The 17,174-nt window shown below is 41.1% G+C and overlaps 1 protein-coding gene across 2 annotated transcripts in view; it reads right to left on the bottom strand.

Moving 5' to 3' along the window:
• Window positions 1-5,099: 5,099 nt before the first annotated feature.
• Window positions 5,100-17,174, bottom strand: part of sty (sprouty signaling antagonist) — a 29,911-nt gene continuing 17,836 nt past the window's right edge. For both annotated transcript variants that reach the window (XM_015175698.3, XM_002046799.4), the window contains exon 2: window positions 5,100-9,333. In XM_015175698.3, coding sequence (XP_015031184.1) covers window positions 7,260-9,095 — 1,836 coding nt within the window. In that variant the 5' untranslated portion in view covers window positions 9,096-9,333 and the 3' untranslated portion in view covers window positions 5,100-7,259. The remainder of the gene's footprint in view (window positions 9,334-17,174) is intronic.

Here is a 17,174-nt window from a genome sequence, read left to right as displayed (position 1 = left end):
ATAAAGTATCGGCGCAGTTTCAGCTAGAAGTGCAAATATCTATCCAAATATGTACACATACATGCATACATATATCTCACGCATACATATGCATTTGTATAGCACTCCCTTCTATGTATATGTATGAGTCGCTGGAGCATGCCGCTGAGAATTACGCTAGACATTTTGCTGGATTCGTAATATTGAAACGATGGAAACGTTAATATTTAAGAATAGAATAGATCCTATTTTTGTTAAAGAACTTTTCTACTTTTCTCTACTGACATCTGCAACTAATAGAAAAAACAATAAAAAGAAACTTATCCACACTTATCCATCAAAAATATTTAAGAAAATAAAAAAACATGCTCCAGCAGAGTAGAAACCCATATAATACCTTTTGTAAAAAACTAAAAAGTTTTTACTACTAAGATCCTCGACTAGATTTATATATTCCACAATAACAAATTAATTTAATTGATTTAACGTTTAAAATTAAGCTTCAGTTCAGTTCAGTTTGATATCAAATATCAAATATTTAAACATATGAATAATTGCTTTGGATTATGGAATATGCATGTTCGTATTTTGGGATGCGCGCAAATTTCGGATTGCTTTGGACTATTACGTCAACGTGCACGGGTTACGCTGTGTTTGATTGTCAGATGGCTTTGTCAGACAGACACTTGACATCATCAGCAACAATGCTCATCAGTTGGCAACCCTCACCCCTACCCCTAACCCTCCCCCAACGCAGCCCAATTGCTCCTCGATGCTTGTCAAGGTTTATTACAATGTAACCACAGAAAAGCTTTCGGCTTCAAGCGGCTGTCATGAGTTATTAGAAACGCAAAAGTGCTTAAAGCAACAACAACAACAACAACAACAACAGTCAAGTTGTTTATGTTGCAGTTGTTGTTGTTGCTGTTGCTGTTGCTGTCGAGCATGGCCCATAGCCAAAGTTCAAGTAAGGTTGAAACCATTTGTCGGATTAAATACGCGCCGCGGTAATTATGTGCTTCGAGTCGAGGCAACAGCAACCGCAATATACTCGCAGCAACATAGACAACAAGGCAAACAAACCGACAAGATCCGATCCGACCTCCGCCCATGCCCATGCCCAAACCCATCTCCAGCTCCGGCTCCAGCCGAAACAAGTTTCCAGTTTCAAGATTGAACAACGCCAGCGATAAGGCAGCCGCGCAAAGTGTCAAATGAATTTGTCGCACTCGGACTCGGGACATGGACAACGACAACAACAACAACAACAACAACAACAGAAACAACAACACGACAATAAAAACAAATTTAACTGCCGAAATGACGAACCAACAACAACATCAACAACAACAAGAACAACGAGACAATCAAAGATTCACAAAACCCAACCCCAACCCCCAATATACACACTTGTACACCTGCGCACAGGTGCTTCCGTTGCAGGACGGATGTGCGTATTTGTTGAATTTCGTTTACACCTGTTGCAGCGACACGGAAAGCACATCAAAGCGAGCTGGCGAAAAACACGCTCGAGCAACGACGGGCAATGCATACAAAACCACAGACGACTTCCGCTGCACGGACCCAGGCCCAAGTCCAGGCCCAGGCCCAGGCGCAGGCGCAGGATCAATCAGAGCCTACAGTGGAGTCTGGGAGACCTGTTTCTTGACAGGCAAAGTGAGTTGGCGTTTTTATACCCTGTAAAATGGTTAAGGTGCATATAACGACGAGCTGAGTGTCTTCAGCTATATCTGTCAATAAGTAAAACTGAGACTCGATCTAGAGAGCTCTACAGACTTAAATATAAAATATATTTTCGTGCCTATCATACTCTCTTTCCTTCTCTCTTCTCTATAACTGTCCTCAATTACCATTATATCTCTAAATATAAATCTTAAAATAAGTATTGTTAAATATAATTCTAGCATATCGATCTCTCTCTCTCTCTCTCTATATATATAGAGATCTTAACTATAGATCCTTTACTAAAGATAAAGATCTTATTACTCTCAAAAATGTTCACTTACCGATTCCCTCTCCCGTCCTATCCGTCCTATGTTATATTTAAGCACTGAAAATTGTATATGATTCGGACAATAAACTTCTGAATTACTAAAGAAAGTTTATAGCAACAGCTTGACTTTGGGCACAGGGTATATGCTAGTCGAGCACTGCCGACTAGAGCACTCAAGTTTTTTTTCTTAGGCCGGATAAGATCGGATGACGATCACACGGAGCTCAGACACAATCTGGTTGCTGTTGATATGCGTATGCGAATTCATAATGATTTCATTGATCTGTCATTCAGGAGCTTCCAGCATGTCGGCAAAGCTCTTTAATATGCATATGTCTCTCTCTGCGTGTGTGTGTGTTGCATATATGTGCGCCTGTGCGTGTGTGTGTGTGTGTGTGTGTGTGTCACTGATAACGCTTCCCGGCTCAAGCTCATTAGAGCAGCTCGCTTCAAAGGCCAATCTCTGTGGAGATACACCTTCCAGCAGCAGACACTGAGGAGCGTCCGAAGCTCAAATAGCGGTAATTGTGTTGCAAGCGCATCCGTCGATAACAAATGTGGCATGCCACGCGAGATGCCATCAAACTAATGCGTATAACTTGTCGGAAATGATCAAAAGTTGAATGATAGCCGACTCGATAACGGATATGCGGCTACATATCTAGAAAAGATGCAATATCTAAGCTAATTGCATGGGCTCAGATGAGCTGCTGCCAATTTGTATGCACGATACAAGCAGCTAAAGATAGTTGATTGATTATGTTAAAGTGATAATGTTAAGTTATGTTATGTTATGTTAAATTATGTTAAATACGTTAAGTTTTGCAATGTTATGTTATGCTATCTTATGCTGTATTACGTTATGTTATGTTATGTCGTGTTATGTTATGTTATGTTATGTTAGAATATGTTAAACTGATTAACTAGAACAAGTTAGTCAGTTAGTTCAGAGAACAAACACAATATTTAAATTCTTATATCATAAATTTGATTTAGAAAATATGCACATCCGAAAACTTACCCTGTGCTAAGTCCTGCAGTTTGGCTAGCTTCCTCGCATCTCCATATAATATTTCGACTCAAGATCGTTCCAATAGATTTGCAATAGGGTTAAGGTCGAACAGTCCATAACTCACACATTTATATAAATTTATATGTATGTATATATTCGTGTGCACTTGTTGAGATATACTTGAGATTTATTTATTTTCTAAATATTCCAATTGTTTATATTTATATTCACGAATCTGCAGCTGAACTTATCTGTGTTTACTGCTGCAATTTGGCATTATTTACGGTTAGTATCTCAGCTTTTGGGTGCCGAATTTCAAAAGCTCTCAATTTACACACACACACACATGCAAATAAAGAGGTGCATTTGCAGTTATTCGAACTGGCCCGTTCAATCCATTTACCATGGCAAGGCACTTGGCAACCGTTGCAGCAGCTCACTTTGTTCGTCTCTTATCAACTTCATTCATTAGAGCTGTCAGTGCGTGCGTGTGCGTGTGTGTGTGTGTGTGTGTGCTGCGGTTATTGAGAGAGCAGCAGGCGAGCCAATACAGTTACTCAAATGGCAATACTTGCATGCCATCTACTCGCTTCGTTAAATATAGCACACTTCAATAAAAAAAAATGCTGTGCCAACGTTTCAGTTCGGTTTCCATTCATCAATATAAGAAAGCGACCCAAACTGTGTCAATCAGCGACAGCGACAGAGATAGGAGGCAGCGACAATGGCAGCGGCAGCGACAGAGGCAGAGGCAGAGGCAGAGGCGAGGACAGCGATGAGGCAAAGACCAGTTTGAAGCGAATTGGCAGGTCTCGTGCGCTTATCAGACCCGTTCGCCATCTCAGTTTGTTTGTTGGGTGTGTAGTGTGCCGCAAAGTCGCCGCTGATTACAGTTAAATTTTGTTTTTATTTTTTTTTTTTTGCATAGGCAAAGGTGACCCGGCGAACTGTGGGGCTATCAGCGGCGACAAACATGCACGCACACAAACACACATGCACACACACACACACACACAGACACTCGCTCAAGTGAAGAGCGTTTGAAATTTGCGTTGGGTTGGTTTGACTGACCGCGCGAATTATGATTGAATAATGTGCCCACAACGAGGGTCGCAGCCGCAGTCGCTTGCCAGTCAATTATGCAAAACGGTTACTGCACTTTGCATTAATTAACAACAACAACAACAACAACAGCAGCAAATGGAAATAACTAATAAACACAAACTCTTTGCTCCGCTGTCATACAACTTGCACGTGTCCAACACGTCGTGTCGTGCTTAGGCCTAACTAAGCTCAGCTTGCAAGGCAAACAGCTGTTCTCTCAGAGAGTGTGTGTGAGAGAGAGAGTGTGGGATGAGAGAGCGCAAGCCAAGAAATTGCTGTTGTTGTTGCTGCTGTTGCTGTTATTATTGCTGCTGCCTCCCTTCCAGTGTGAGTGAAATATTTTGCAGTTAAATTTAAATTGAATGAGTGTGTGTGTGTGTGCCCATGCTTGTGTGCGCTTGCAACATTTTCAGTAATTTAAAAATAAGTGCGCCGACGAACAGCGGCCCCAAATAGCATCCGCAAAATGCAGCAGCAGCAGCGGCGACGGCGGCGGCAGCAGCGACGTTTGCCACTGGATTGGCCCATCCATGCCATGTGATGCGTGTGCAGCATAATCGAGTGAGAGAGAAATGGCCAGGGGCAGCGTCAGCGGCATCGGTTGTAGCTGCGCCTGTGGCTGCGGCTGGAGCAGCAACAGCAGCAGGCGGGTCTCCGGTCGGTCCGTGTGCGCGAGATAAACAAACTGCCAGTTCACTATCAATCAAATACCGGAAACAGCTGCTTTAGTTTTATTTTGCCATAGCCATTTGGCACAGCAACACACACACACATGCACGCACAAGCACAAACACACACACACATAGGCAGACAGACAGCAGCGATTTAGGCGACGGCTGCATCGTCGGCGTCGACGTCGACGTCGACGTCGTCGTCCACGTCATCGTTCATTTCAACGCGGCAAACGCACACACACACACGCACGCACTTGCATACACACACAAACACTCACACACACGCACTTGTATGCAATTGAAAATAGAGTCGCGGTTAATATTTAGTATTATATGATTTTTTTTTTATTTTGTAGTTTTTAACGGAACATACATTCTAAAAACATTACATAAAGTTCTGCCATCATCAACGTCGTCGGCGTCGGGGGGTCTACACACGGTCAAGCCCCGACGCGGCGGCATCATTCACCAAAACGGACTACTCAGTTTATTTAATTATAGTAAAATGTACAAATAAAATAAATATTCATTATATGTATAGCTTGTATGTATGTATAGTGCCTTAAATATTAATTGTTTACTCAATATTCTCTTCTTCTTTTCACTTCCTCTTCTTCTTCTTCTACTACTTTTACTCTTCTCTTCACTATCTTTAGGGAGTTTGTTTTTCATGTTTTTTGTTGGATTTCTTTTTTTTGTTGTTGTTGTTGTTTTTCGTTTTTATCTCATTTAATAGTTAGGTTTTAAGCATGGTATATGTTTGTTTTGTGTATTACTCAGCTATTAGCTTAAATATAACATATACATTTATAACATATGGTAAATTGTGTTTTATTTTTATTTATTTTTTTTTTTTTTGTATGTATATTTTTCAACATTAATTTTGTGTAAATTTTGGAGCTTAATTTTTGCTGATTTTCTTTTTATTTTCTCTAGTTTTGCATATATATATATGTATATAAAATTGTTCTTGTTGTTTTATTTTGCTGCATATAAATTAATGTATTTAAGAATTTGTTTGGCTTTGTTTTATTTATATTTTTAAATTAGTTCTTGTTTGTTATTTGGAATTTTTTCTTGCATTTGTTTTTGTTTATATTAATTTTGCTGCTTGCTTGATTTTCTAGGCATATGTTGAGGAATTGTGCGCACAATTCAGTATTTTCTTTGTACAAAAAACAAAAAAAAAAAAAACTAACAATTTTCATATAAAATACATTAATATGAAATTAATTTTCGTATCTGTTTTTCATTTTTTTTTTTTTAGTATTTATTATAAAATTATGTTATCAGTTTTTTGTTGTTGTTTTTTTGCTTATTTTCCTGTAGTAAAGTAAACTTTTTTTTATGGCCAACTGACTTTAGATTCCACATATGTACACAACACACACTCACACTCACACACACAAACACACGCACACACTCGCACACACGCACACATAAGCACATTAAGATACATCTTTAGCTGGACTTAAATACCAAAATATTTTTAATTTATTCATTTTTCTCAGCTTCTTTTTCTTTTTCTTTTTTTTTTTTTGATACATAATATTAGCCATTAAATTCGTACCGCATTTGCGCTGCTTCTTCCTGCTGCTGCTACTATATAGATCGTATATAGACATAAAATGTGCATAATTTTGAATACTCTTTTTTTTTGCATTAGCTACAACATCAAAATGGACTGTTATCTTAAAAATGTTTGCCTAGTTGCGGTGTCTTGTGTTCAGCTATATAATATATATATATATGTATGTATGTATGTATGTATGTATGTATGTATGTATGTATGTATGTATGTTTTCATTAGGTATATATATTTATCTAAAAGTTGCCTTTCGCTTGTTTCCGGCTAGGTTTACTTTACAGACTGTATTCATTGGTGTTCTCGAAATATCATTGGAATTATTTGCTTGCATTAAGAAAAAGTTGACTTTGAAACATAAAAAAAAAAAACAACCTCGCCAAAAATTAATAATGCAAAATATATTAAAATAAAACAAAAAAAAAAACACATTTCAATTGAATGCGTTGTTGCTCGTTTTAGTTTTAGTTTTAGTTTGTTTTTAGTTTTGTTTGAATTAGTTTTTGTTTAAATTAAGCGAACATTATTTTTTAAATAACATTTCTAATAATTAATAATTATCTGTTTGCAGTCTTTGGTTATTTATTTTTTCTTTTCTTTTCTTTTTTCCTTTTCCTTTTTTTTTTAAATCATACATTAAACATTTTTTGTTGTTGTTTGTATATCTTTTAAATCATACAATTAATATTTGTATATATATATATATCGGTATATATATATATATATAGGCGTTTATCTTTAAGTCATACATTTAATATTTGTATATATAGGCGTGTGTATATATAATTAAATTTCGAAGCTTCCCGCTCTGCGTCCCGCCCTTAATTAAGCTTACGTCGTGTGTCGCGTTTTTTACGCGCGGAAAAAAACGCGCACAAAACGCGCCCATGCTTAGTAGTCCGGACTGGAGTCGAGCAGCCGCTTCTCTGGCGTCAGATCGCCCTTGCGCAATATCCGGCTGGCCGCGCTGCAGCCATGCTCGAATCCCTTGCCATTCGCCTGAAGTCCACCATTTTGCGATCCATTCAAGACGCCACCGCCGTTGACGTTGGGGCTGCCACCGCCGCCGCCGCCGAGCGGCACAATGGGCATCATGCTGCTGGTGGAGCCGATGCCGCCGGCGCCGGAGCCGCAGCTGTTGCCACTGTTGCCCTGGCAGCGGCAGCCGCGACCCGCGAACCGTGCGTAGCACTTCTCGCAGAGCTTGATGCAGCCGCGCATGGGCCAGTAGCACCAGAGGCAGGGCAGCACGATGGAGAGGGCGCCCAGCCAGCCCCAGCGCTGGGTGCGCTTGTAGGGGCCGCAGGAGCAGGGATTATCGACGCAGGGTGTTCCAGTGCCATCGTCGCAGTCCATGTCATTGTCCCGGGCGCAATGGTAGAACAGAGCCTTGGCGCAGCACAGGCACGAGGCGTAGTCGATGATGGACTCGGCGCTGCACAGGCACGTCTTGTTGCACACCCAGGTCTGGGGCAGCGGGCGCGGGCTCTGGCACTGCTCGCAGCGGCACATGCCACACCTTGGACAGACAATCGGATTCAGCAGCGACGGATCTCCGCCCATCACAATGGGCGCGCCCAGCTGGCCGCCGCCGCCCGGCTGCTGATGATGATGCTGCTGTTGCTGCTGCTGGAGCAGCTCCTCCAGCGCGTGCATGTGCTCCTTGCCGGAGGCGGGCTGCTTGGTGATCGGCTGCGTCAAAGGCTGCGCTGCGGCTGCCGCCGCAAAGCCCAGACCGAGGACGCCGCGTGGCGCCGGCGGCGGCGGACCAAACTTGGAGGCGGGTGTTGCTTTGGTGTGGCCATTTAACTGCTGCTGCTGCTGCTGCTGCTGGGGATGATGCTGCGCGGGAGTGTGGTGCAAATGCGAATGTAATAAGCCGTCGGTGCCATCGATGCCCGTCGCTGTCGCTGCCGCTGTCGCTGTTGACGCCGACGTCGAGGTGGCCACCGTCGCCAGTCGATTGATGTGATGATGGGCATGTTGTGCGTGGATCGCTCCGCCGGGTGCCTGATGATGCACCTGTTGATGCTGCCGCTGCGGCAGCAGCAGCAGATGATGCGTCGTTGTCTGGCCATTGTCCTGCTGCCCAGCCGGATGCTGGCTGCGCGTTGCATGCTGCAGCGGCGTGTCCACATACTCATTGGTGAGCCTCTCGGATTCGGGTCGCGGTTGCGCCAGCGTGACGGGGGAGGCGGGCGGCTGACCCGTTGACAACAGTGCCGACACGGGCTCAGCGCTTTGGAAATGACTAAGGAAGTTGTTGTTGCTGTTGCTGCTACCGACGGGCGTCAGCAGCGGCGGGGGCGGACGGCGACGCGTAAAGCTGGAGGTGGAACCAGCGCTGCTGTTCGCCGTGGCCGTCGAGGAGGAGGCGTTGCTGCTGTTCCGGCTGAGGCTGCTCGGACGCTGCGGCAGAAATGTCAGATGATGTATCTGATAGTCGTCGAAGTCCGCCGTTGTCGGTATTATAGATATCGTGTTGTTGTTGTTGTTGTTGTTGTTGTTGCTGGTTGTTGTTGCTGTTGTTGTTGCAAGTGTTGCAGTGTTTGTGCTAATACTCGGATTGTTGTTGCTGCTGCTGCTGCTGTTGCTGTTGCTGTTGCTGCTGCTGCTGTTGTCGCCACCTAACGCTGTTGGCTCCGGCGCCCTTGGTCGATGCACGCGCGGTAGCAGCTTTGGGGGCCGGGGTGGCGCCAAGGGATCGCCGCCATTTCTGCGATCCATGAAGTGCTTCAAAAGCCAATTCCAAACACCAGCCTTGCAGACTGCACTGCACTCGGGCTACGTCTACGGCTACGGCTAGGTCTACGTCTACTTCTACGGCTGCTGTTGCACGGCTTCAAATGATTTCTCCCCTCAATAGTTCCCTCGGTAGTTGCTGTGCCCGAAATCGTTGCGATTTGCCTTCATCCTAGCGCACGTGCTGCTCCGACAATTTGCCAAGCACAGCGGCGATTGCTTTCTGCAAAAAAGAACAAAACAAAACAAAACAAATATTAATAAAATTAACTTAAAATTAATTGCATCTAACTGCAGCTGCCTTCGAATGGCACGTTCATGTTCTCGTTTTGATTCTTTGAAAGTTTCCAAATTGAAGGCCACGCCCCTTTGCATTATGGCACGAATTGGTTTTGGTTTGTTTTTGCTTTTGTTTTTACTCTGCTTATTTAGTTTAAATATAAAAATTTGCTTGTTTATAATTAATTTATGGCTGTGCCATAAAAAAAAAAAAAACAGCTCAACGTCCAAGAAAAAGGTCAAAATCTTTGGCGTGACTTTTGTGTAAACATAATGCAAGGTTTTTTATGCCCTGTTGCCATAACATATAAACAATTGGGTATGCTAATACTAGTCAAAAGTTTATGAGACTAACGAATAGTTTAAGAACGTTCGAAACCAGCAAGCAAAAAGTCGCCAGTTCAAACCCAGCAGCAATTAAAGAAAATATTCAAATGTATAGATTTGTATTTTAATATTTAGAGTTTATAAATTTTATATAAAATTTAGACCCCAGAAATGATAATACGCCGGTTCAAACCCAGCAGTAAATAAAAAAAAATATCGAAGTATATACAATTTACATCTTTTTCAATCAACGACATTTCGTAAATTTTGTTTTAATATGTAGATCGGAGAAGCGAAAAGTCGCCGGTTCAAACCCAGCCTGGGTTACAATAGAATTCATAGGTATAGAAATGTATAAATTTGTATCTTAACCTCAATTGAAGATAATAAACTTTGTTTTACAATTTAATACCAAAAAGCGAGAGGTCGCTGGCTCAAACCCAGCTGAAATACACAAAATCTCTAAGAAAGCAGTTTGTTTATTTTTTTGTATATACCCTTAAAATATTTGTTATTGCAGGGTAGCTTGTAATGGAGCACTATTTGCAGTTGGCCCCCTTTTGAGCTGTTTATTTAGAGTTTGTTTTAATTTTTATTTTCTTCCTCTTCTTCGTTCAAATGTCTCGAACCGTCACTAAACATTAAAATTCAGTTGAATTCGCCGCGTTGACACATGATATTTTCAAGATTAAAGCTTGCGGCTCCCTAAATGTGAGTTTTGCTAATTTGACTGGGTTGGTTTTTGTTTTTTTTGTAGTTTGTTTTATTAAAGGGAATCATGTTTAATGGGAATTCCGCAGAACCGAGCTAGGCCTTTGTTTAGCTATGTTTTTGTTGGGATTATGAATTTGGACTTCTCACTTAGACAAGATTTTGCAGTCCAAGAATTGCTTGGCTCCACTAACAATTTGTTATTTAATTTATTTAATATACTTTTTTGTTGTATTTTAATCAGCTTTAAACATTTGAACCGCATAACCTTGATTATCTTTTAATAGCCACTCCCGCGGTTCGTAAAAATTTCAAATAAAAGTAATTATCGCTTTACCCATTTTAATTGCTTTCTATTATTAATAAAAAGAATGCCCTTTATTTTTATTTGGCACGGAAATTAGAAGAGGCAGCGCAATTAAAATTGTCTAGAAATGGAAAAGTTGATGTGTTCGTTGCTGCGAGCGTTCACTGTACTTTGACTATATCCAATTAATGCGAATTTGGCGGCGATTAAAGACCAAATATACACATGGCCATTATTAAATGCGTGGCACGAGTCGCAAATAGGTAAATACAGGAAATTAATAAAGCCCAAGATGCTCCATATAACATATATATGTGTCTATACATATATATGCATATATGTATGTGTGCGATAGCTAATGGCCAATAAAAAGCGTCAAGCATTAGTATTATTATGAGTATTTTGCAGCCTACAAAAGCTGCTCGCCTCAAATGCGAACAGCAACAACAAAAAAGCCAGCAAAATGGATCTTTATAGATTCACCTTTACATAAGTATACACGTATATACTTTGTGTGAGTGTGTGTGTGTGTGTGTGTTGGTATAAAAATTAACACAAACGCCCACTTATTGACGTCATGTCCGGTACTCAAAAACAATTTTCGAGAATGACCACAATTGAGAAAAACAAAATCGAAATAAACAGCCAACAGATGAGGAATGGGCTTTCGGCCAGGCTAAGAGCCAACCGTGGAGGGGGCCAGCGCGGCGTGGAGCTGAGCATCGCTGCTGCTGATTGCCAATAAGAAAAACTATAGGAAAATCAAAAACGAAAAAGAAAATAAGAAACAGCGAAATACTCGAAGTGTGTGTTTGCCAATCGTTTTGGCGCGGCAAACGTGATTTGAAAATTTCCTTTTGATTTTCATTTCGTTTTTAATAGAAAATTTCGATTTTATGTTATTGTCAGGGGGATTATCAAATGCTGTTGTTGTTGCTGTTGTGCAAATGATGTGCTTATTTATTAACATTAAACATTAAATGGCGAATAAATATGAAATAAATTAATAATTACACGATAAAGGTGCCAGCGTTTACTTCTGCTCGTCTCCAATGTTTCCTATTAATCGCCTTTGGCCTAAATTTGAATGCATAATTATTTGTTTATTTATTTTTTTATTGTTTATATCTATTGCTTTGGCCACGCCCAAAACCAACAGCATAAAAAAAGACACGCAGCGCCAAGATTTTCGATTTCATTCTTAAATTAATTGGCACAGCGCATTAACACAAACAAAAGTTAGTAAGAAAAAAAAAAAGGTGTACGTAATTTATAAAGATTTTTCTGATTTTTAATTGCTTTCGAATATTGTTGAATTGTTGCTGTTCATTTTAATTGTTGTTGTTGTATTTAAAAGCAGCAAGCAGCGCTGGCAAACTTTGACCTTGGCCAGAAGTTATGAAAAAGTGCTGCCAATTTTTCGAAAAGTACATAACGCAAGCATTCTTAACATTGCTGACACTGTTAAAGCTGCTGCTGCTGCTGTTGCTGTTATTGTTGCTGTTGTTGCTACTGTTATTGTTGTTGCTGCTGTTATTTCTGCTGCTGTTATTGCTGCTACTCCTTGCGATTATTGCTGCTGGCTGCTGTTATTGCCTATGTTATCGTTGCTGCTGTTGTTGCTGCTGTTATTGTTGTAACTGCCGTTGCTGTTGCTGTTATTGCTGCTATTTTTGCCACTGTTATTGCCGCTGTTGCTCATTGAGTGTCGCACAAAACGAAATTTGCCATTTGAATTTGAAACGTTTTCATTAATAAGTGAACTTGACGTTGCGGGCGCCACAGAACAAGTCACAAGTTGCCGTCGCACTTGCCGTTCCCTGCTGGCGTCGCTGTCGCAGTCGCTGTCGCAGTCGCTGTCGCAGTCGCTGTCGGCATCAGCGTTGTCGTCTTTCATTCAAACGATTCGACGGGGTTTTTTTTTTGTGGCCATTGTATCTTTTTTTGTTTGTTGTTTGCCAGTTGCAATTCAAATAGAATTATTTAAGGCAGACAACCTGCAGCAACAACAACAACAACAACAATTCGCTGCGCTTTTATTTAAAAATAAACTCAGGCAAATCAAATGCAAACAGGTTTTATTATTATTATTCTATATTTATTTATAATTCTGCTGCTTACATTTTTTTTCTTGTTGTTATTTTTGCCGTTCTGGCTTTTAAGCCGGGGCCACTTTTGAGGGCCGTGCCTCGTGGGCGGCGTTGACATTGGAGTTGCAGCTGGTCAAGGGAGGGGCAGGGGCAGTGGCAGTGGCAGGGAGGGGGGCGAGTGGAGTGTGGGGTCGCGCCCCACTGTCATTTATATGCATTTAATTGAACGCTTAAGAAATGTCAGCATGACCCAATTATCATAAAAATATAAATAAAAATAAAACAAAGCAACAGCAACAACAACAGCGACAACAGCAAGAAAACCTCGATAAAAGCCAATTTTATGAACTAGTCATAAACGTTAATACAAAACGCATTTAAGCCACGTAATTAATGGACATATTTAGCCAAATTAAATGTGGCAATAAAATGTGCAGGAAAGCCTGCGTAAATAAACAGCTTAAGATCTTAAATATCTATTCACATGTTGTCTGAATTTTTTTTTTTTTTTTTATTACATTTACTTAAAAGCAGGCGATGATAATGCCAGTACAGTGAGCGCCCGCTAACACGAGCTTTCGCAAATGAAGTGCAGCCAAGAGATTGCATGTGATATATATGTATCTCTATATATGATATGATGGGGCTTTTGGAGATTCGGAATTCGATTTGAGTTCGTTGCGTTTAGCGAGCGTTCACTGTGCTGGGGCATCACGTGGTGCGGGGCGTTTAAATATTTCTGCTATTTTATTAATTTGGCAAAAATCGCTGAACTGCGGAAATTCACAATTATTTCTGAAACAGTCAGCAATGGCTCCGTCTATATAAATCGACATACATATATATATATAGACATACAACTATATTATTATAAATAAAAATCAGGGCTAGCATATTAAGATTATTGGCTCGTGCACTCTTATCATTATTATTATTTAAATATTATTATTATTCATTTATGCTTATATCATATTGGGGCGCTTTCAGGGCGCGGGAGCGGAAGAGTGCGCCACTTTTTGCTGCTGCTGTGGAAATAAGTTTCGTTTTGAATGCATTTTGGCGCGACGCCTGCTAAAAATATGTGCGGATCTGCCTTAAGGGCGAGCATGCGATACAGATACAGATACAGCTACTGCTACAGATACAGATACACAGTTGCAGTTGCAGTTGCAGTTGCAGATACAGCTGCTGGCGGCGACGGCGACGGCGACAAATGGAAAACCTACACAGGAAACACTAATGACTGCAGGCAAAGAACTGCGCAGTCCCGTGGCAGTAAATCGGTAACGGAAAAGACTTGGTAAAATGAAGGGTAAATACAAGAGTAATCCAGACGGTAGTGAACGACCAGCAGATACCCTGATTCAGCTTCCTTTTATATACGTTCCTTTACCTCGAACTTGCATAGCTCTGCTATCTTATGTGCTATACATATGAAACTTTTAGGAATTGTTAATGACATTCAGATGTGTAAACATACCAAAGCTCAAGTCGCAAGCTTTAACAAATACTTGTTTTTCCCAAGTATCTAGGTAAGGGAGGAAGCTATTCATAAAGTGAAATGTTTTCAATAAGTGTGTGTTAAAAAAGAAGTTGCATACAAAATTTGATGTACATAGTGCTTATAGTTCTCGAGATTTGCTTACAAAACTATGAATCAAAATCAATATTTATCAGTTTAAGGAAAGCTCTCTCATCATACAGAAGCATATTGAGTTTAACTTTGAAGTCCCTAGCTTAACATAGGAATATTCTATGAGCTGGCAGATGCTTGCCTCTGCCTGTTACAAACATTGGCACATGAGCAAGATACCCTTTTTAGCCATATTCAACGGGCTTACAGGGCATATTAAAGGGCAACGGGGGAAATCAATCGGTATGCACAGCGGCTGGCACAGCATAGCCGCAGCATCAGTCGCAGTCGCAGCACAGATCATTAAACTATTTAAATGCTACGAGCTGCGGGGGGAGCGGCAGCGGCAGCGGCAGCAGCAGGATGCAGTGCGGGGCGCGCGGCGCTTTGGCGGCTGTGACAGACAGCTCAAGCCAGAGACTAAAAGAAGTAAAAACTAAAAACCAGACGCAAGTCGTCTAAAAGGCCATATGTTGTGGATGCTGCAGCAGCAGCAGAAGTCGCAGCAGCAGCAAAGGGCAGCTAATAGTTTTCAAAGCAAATGAGCAGCACATGTGGCAAACACAGGCACAGATACAGATACAACAGATACCAGATACAAGCAGACACACACACGCACACACACACACATGCTGACTGCACACATACACATTTATAGTGTATATACATATGTATATGTATATATATCGGGTCTGCGTCTATGCTCTTGATAATGATGCTGATGATTATGTTAGCTGCTTTTTGTTGTTGTACATTTTTCTTTACTTTTATAGTAATCATTGAAGCTAACTGGCTGACTGAAGCTGAGAGAGAGCGAGAGAGGGGGTGAGAGATGAGGATGAACGAACGCACAGCAAAAAGATCAAATCACCAACAAATGAGGCAACAACAAAAACAAACACAACAACAGCAACAACAAGAGCTCAACTAGAAACCAGCCAACTGCAATTGCACGACTGCGCAATACCCTGTTTAAAGTGTTAAGGCGACATGTGCTGCTAAAACTGTGCCAGCTAGGACAGTGCCTGGCAAACTGTAGCAGAAGAGGCGGCAAATCTAAAACTAGCTGTTAAATTTGTGCTCGGACTGTGGCATATACAAACAAAAGAAAGGCAGCAATGGGCGTGGCCAACACATCTTTAGACATTATTACAGCTCGGCTCGAAAACCAATATGCTGCACTTGCAGTTTCAATTGCAGGGTATCAAAACTGGAAACGATTCGACGGTTAGATTTGTTGTTATTGCTTTTGTTGTTGTTGCTGTTGTTGTTGTTGCTGTTGTTGTTGTTGTTGCTGCTGCTGGCCGTGAGTAAGAAAGAAGCCCATAAACTACAGATGATCGACCTCAAGATTTTCTTGCACTGATTGTCGCTGAGGCGTAGGCTCTTACAATTTTCCTAGGCAGCTGTATCTATGTAAAGTGCGTGTGTGTGTGTGTGTGAGGTGGTGTGTATCCGAGCTGCGTCAGCTGGTGGCATGGACTATGATGCTAGGTAGTCTTCAGGTAGGAATCTGTCTGCGCGTGTGTGTGTGTGTGTGTGTGTGTGTGTGTTGTTATAATGACTAAAGTGAGTTACAGTTAAGTGGCAGCCAAAAAGGAAGCTGCAACAAATGCTGCTTGTTGTTGTTGCTGTTGTTGCTGTTGTTGTTGCTGTGCGTAAGTGCTGTTTCATTGTTGTTGATGCACACCTTTTGACTGGCAACAACAACAAATTAATGCCGCCTTTGCCTCTGCTGCTGCTGCTGCTGCTGCTGCTGCTGCTGCTGCTGCTGTTGCCCTTGCCTTATAAATAGACATCTTCAACAGATGTTTTACAAAAAGGAATTTCATTGAAAATTTGTAGACAAAAAGGGGAAATTTCGCCGTGCAACACATGAGTGTATACATACAGCCAAAAAGGATCTGGTCGCATCCGTCTGTTGTTTCCCAGGAGTTACTGAGAGATATGCCTGGTTTCATTATGAAGCATAATGTTGCTAAAGCCAGGCACAGACGTTTCTTATCTTTAATCTATAAATTATATTTTGTGCATTAATAGAAAGCCAAAGGAAACTCTTTAACAAAAATAAACTTAGTTTTCGAAATGATCTTTTTCAGCTCAAAGGCCTTCGATTCTATTAAGCTTCCCATCATAGCTAAGCAGCCGAACTAAGTTCAATCGCGATAGATACGAAGTCAAATACCAAAATATTAAATACTAAATGAAATAGGAAAATGTTGTATGTATTTGAATGAAGTTTAAATAATTTATATATAATATCTAGCCAAAATATATTCCCATGTTTTACAGACTTCCCGTTTATTCGTTTGATAACTTTTGATTTATTTCATATTTTTATCAGGTAGTTCGCGCTGTGAATATTATTACAAATTTTGTTCATGCTCAAGCTCGTTTTCGGCTATTTTTACTTCTTCTTCAGCGCAGCAACGCCCACAAATTGCGCGGGCCCGACCCCGCCAAAAGAAAACAACAACAACAACAACAACAAAAAGGGCAGAACACTAATAGAGTCATCTAGCTGAGGCCTACACACACACACACACACACACACACATACACACATCTAAACATTCTGAATTCAATTTTGCGTGCGCTATTCAAAAATTCTGTTCACATCCTTACACGCGCAACGCCCACGCAGCGACGCTGACAGCGGCAGCGGCAGCGGCAGCGAGCACACACACACACACAGACACTTTGCCAAAAAAAAAAAA

The sequence above is a fragment of the Drosophila virilis genome, chromosome 3, assembly GCF_030788295.1.
Source record: "Drosophila virilis strain 15010-1051.87 chromosome 3, Dvir_AGI_RSII-ME, whole genome shotgun sequence".
NCBI lineage: Eukaryota > Metazoa > Arthropoda > Insecta > Diptera > Drosophilidae > Drosophila > Drosophila virilis.
Note: the sequence above shows the minus strand (reverse complement) of the source record. Positions and strands in the feature narration are given on the sequence as shown.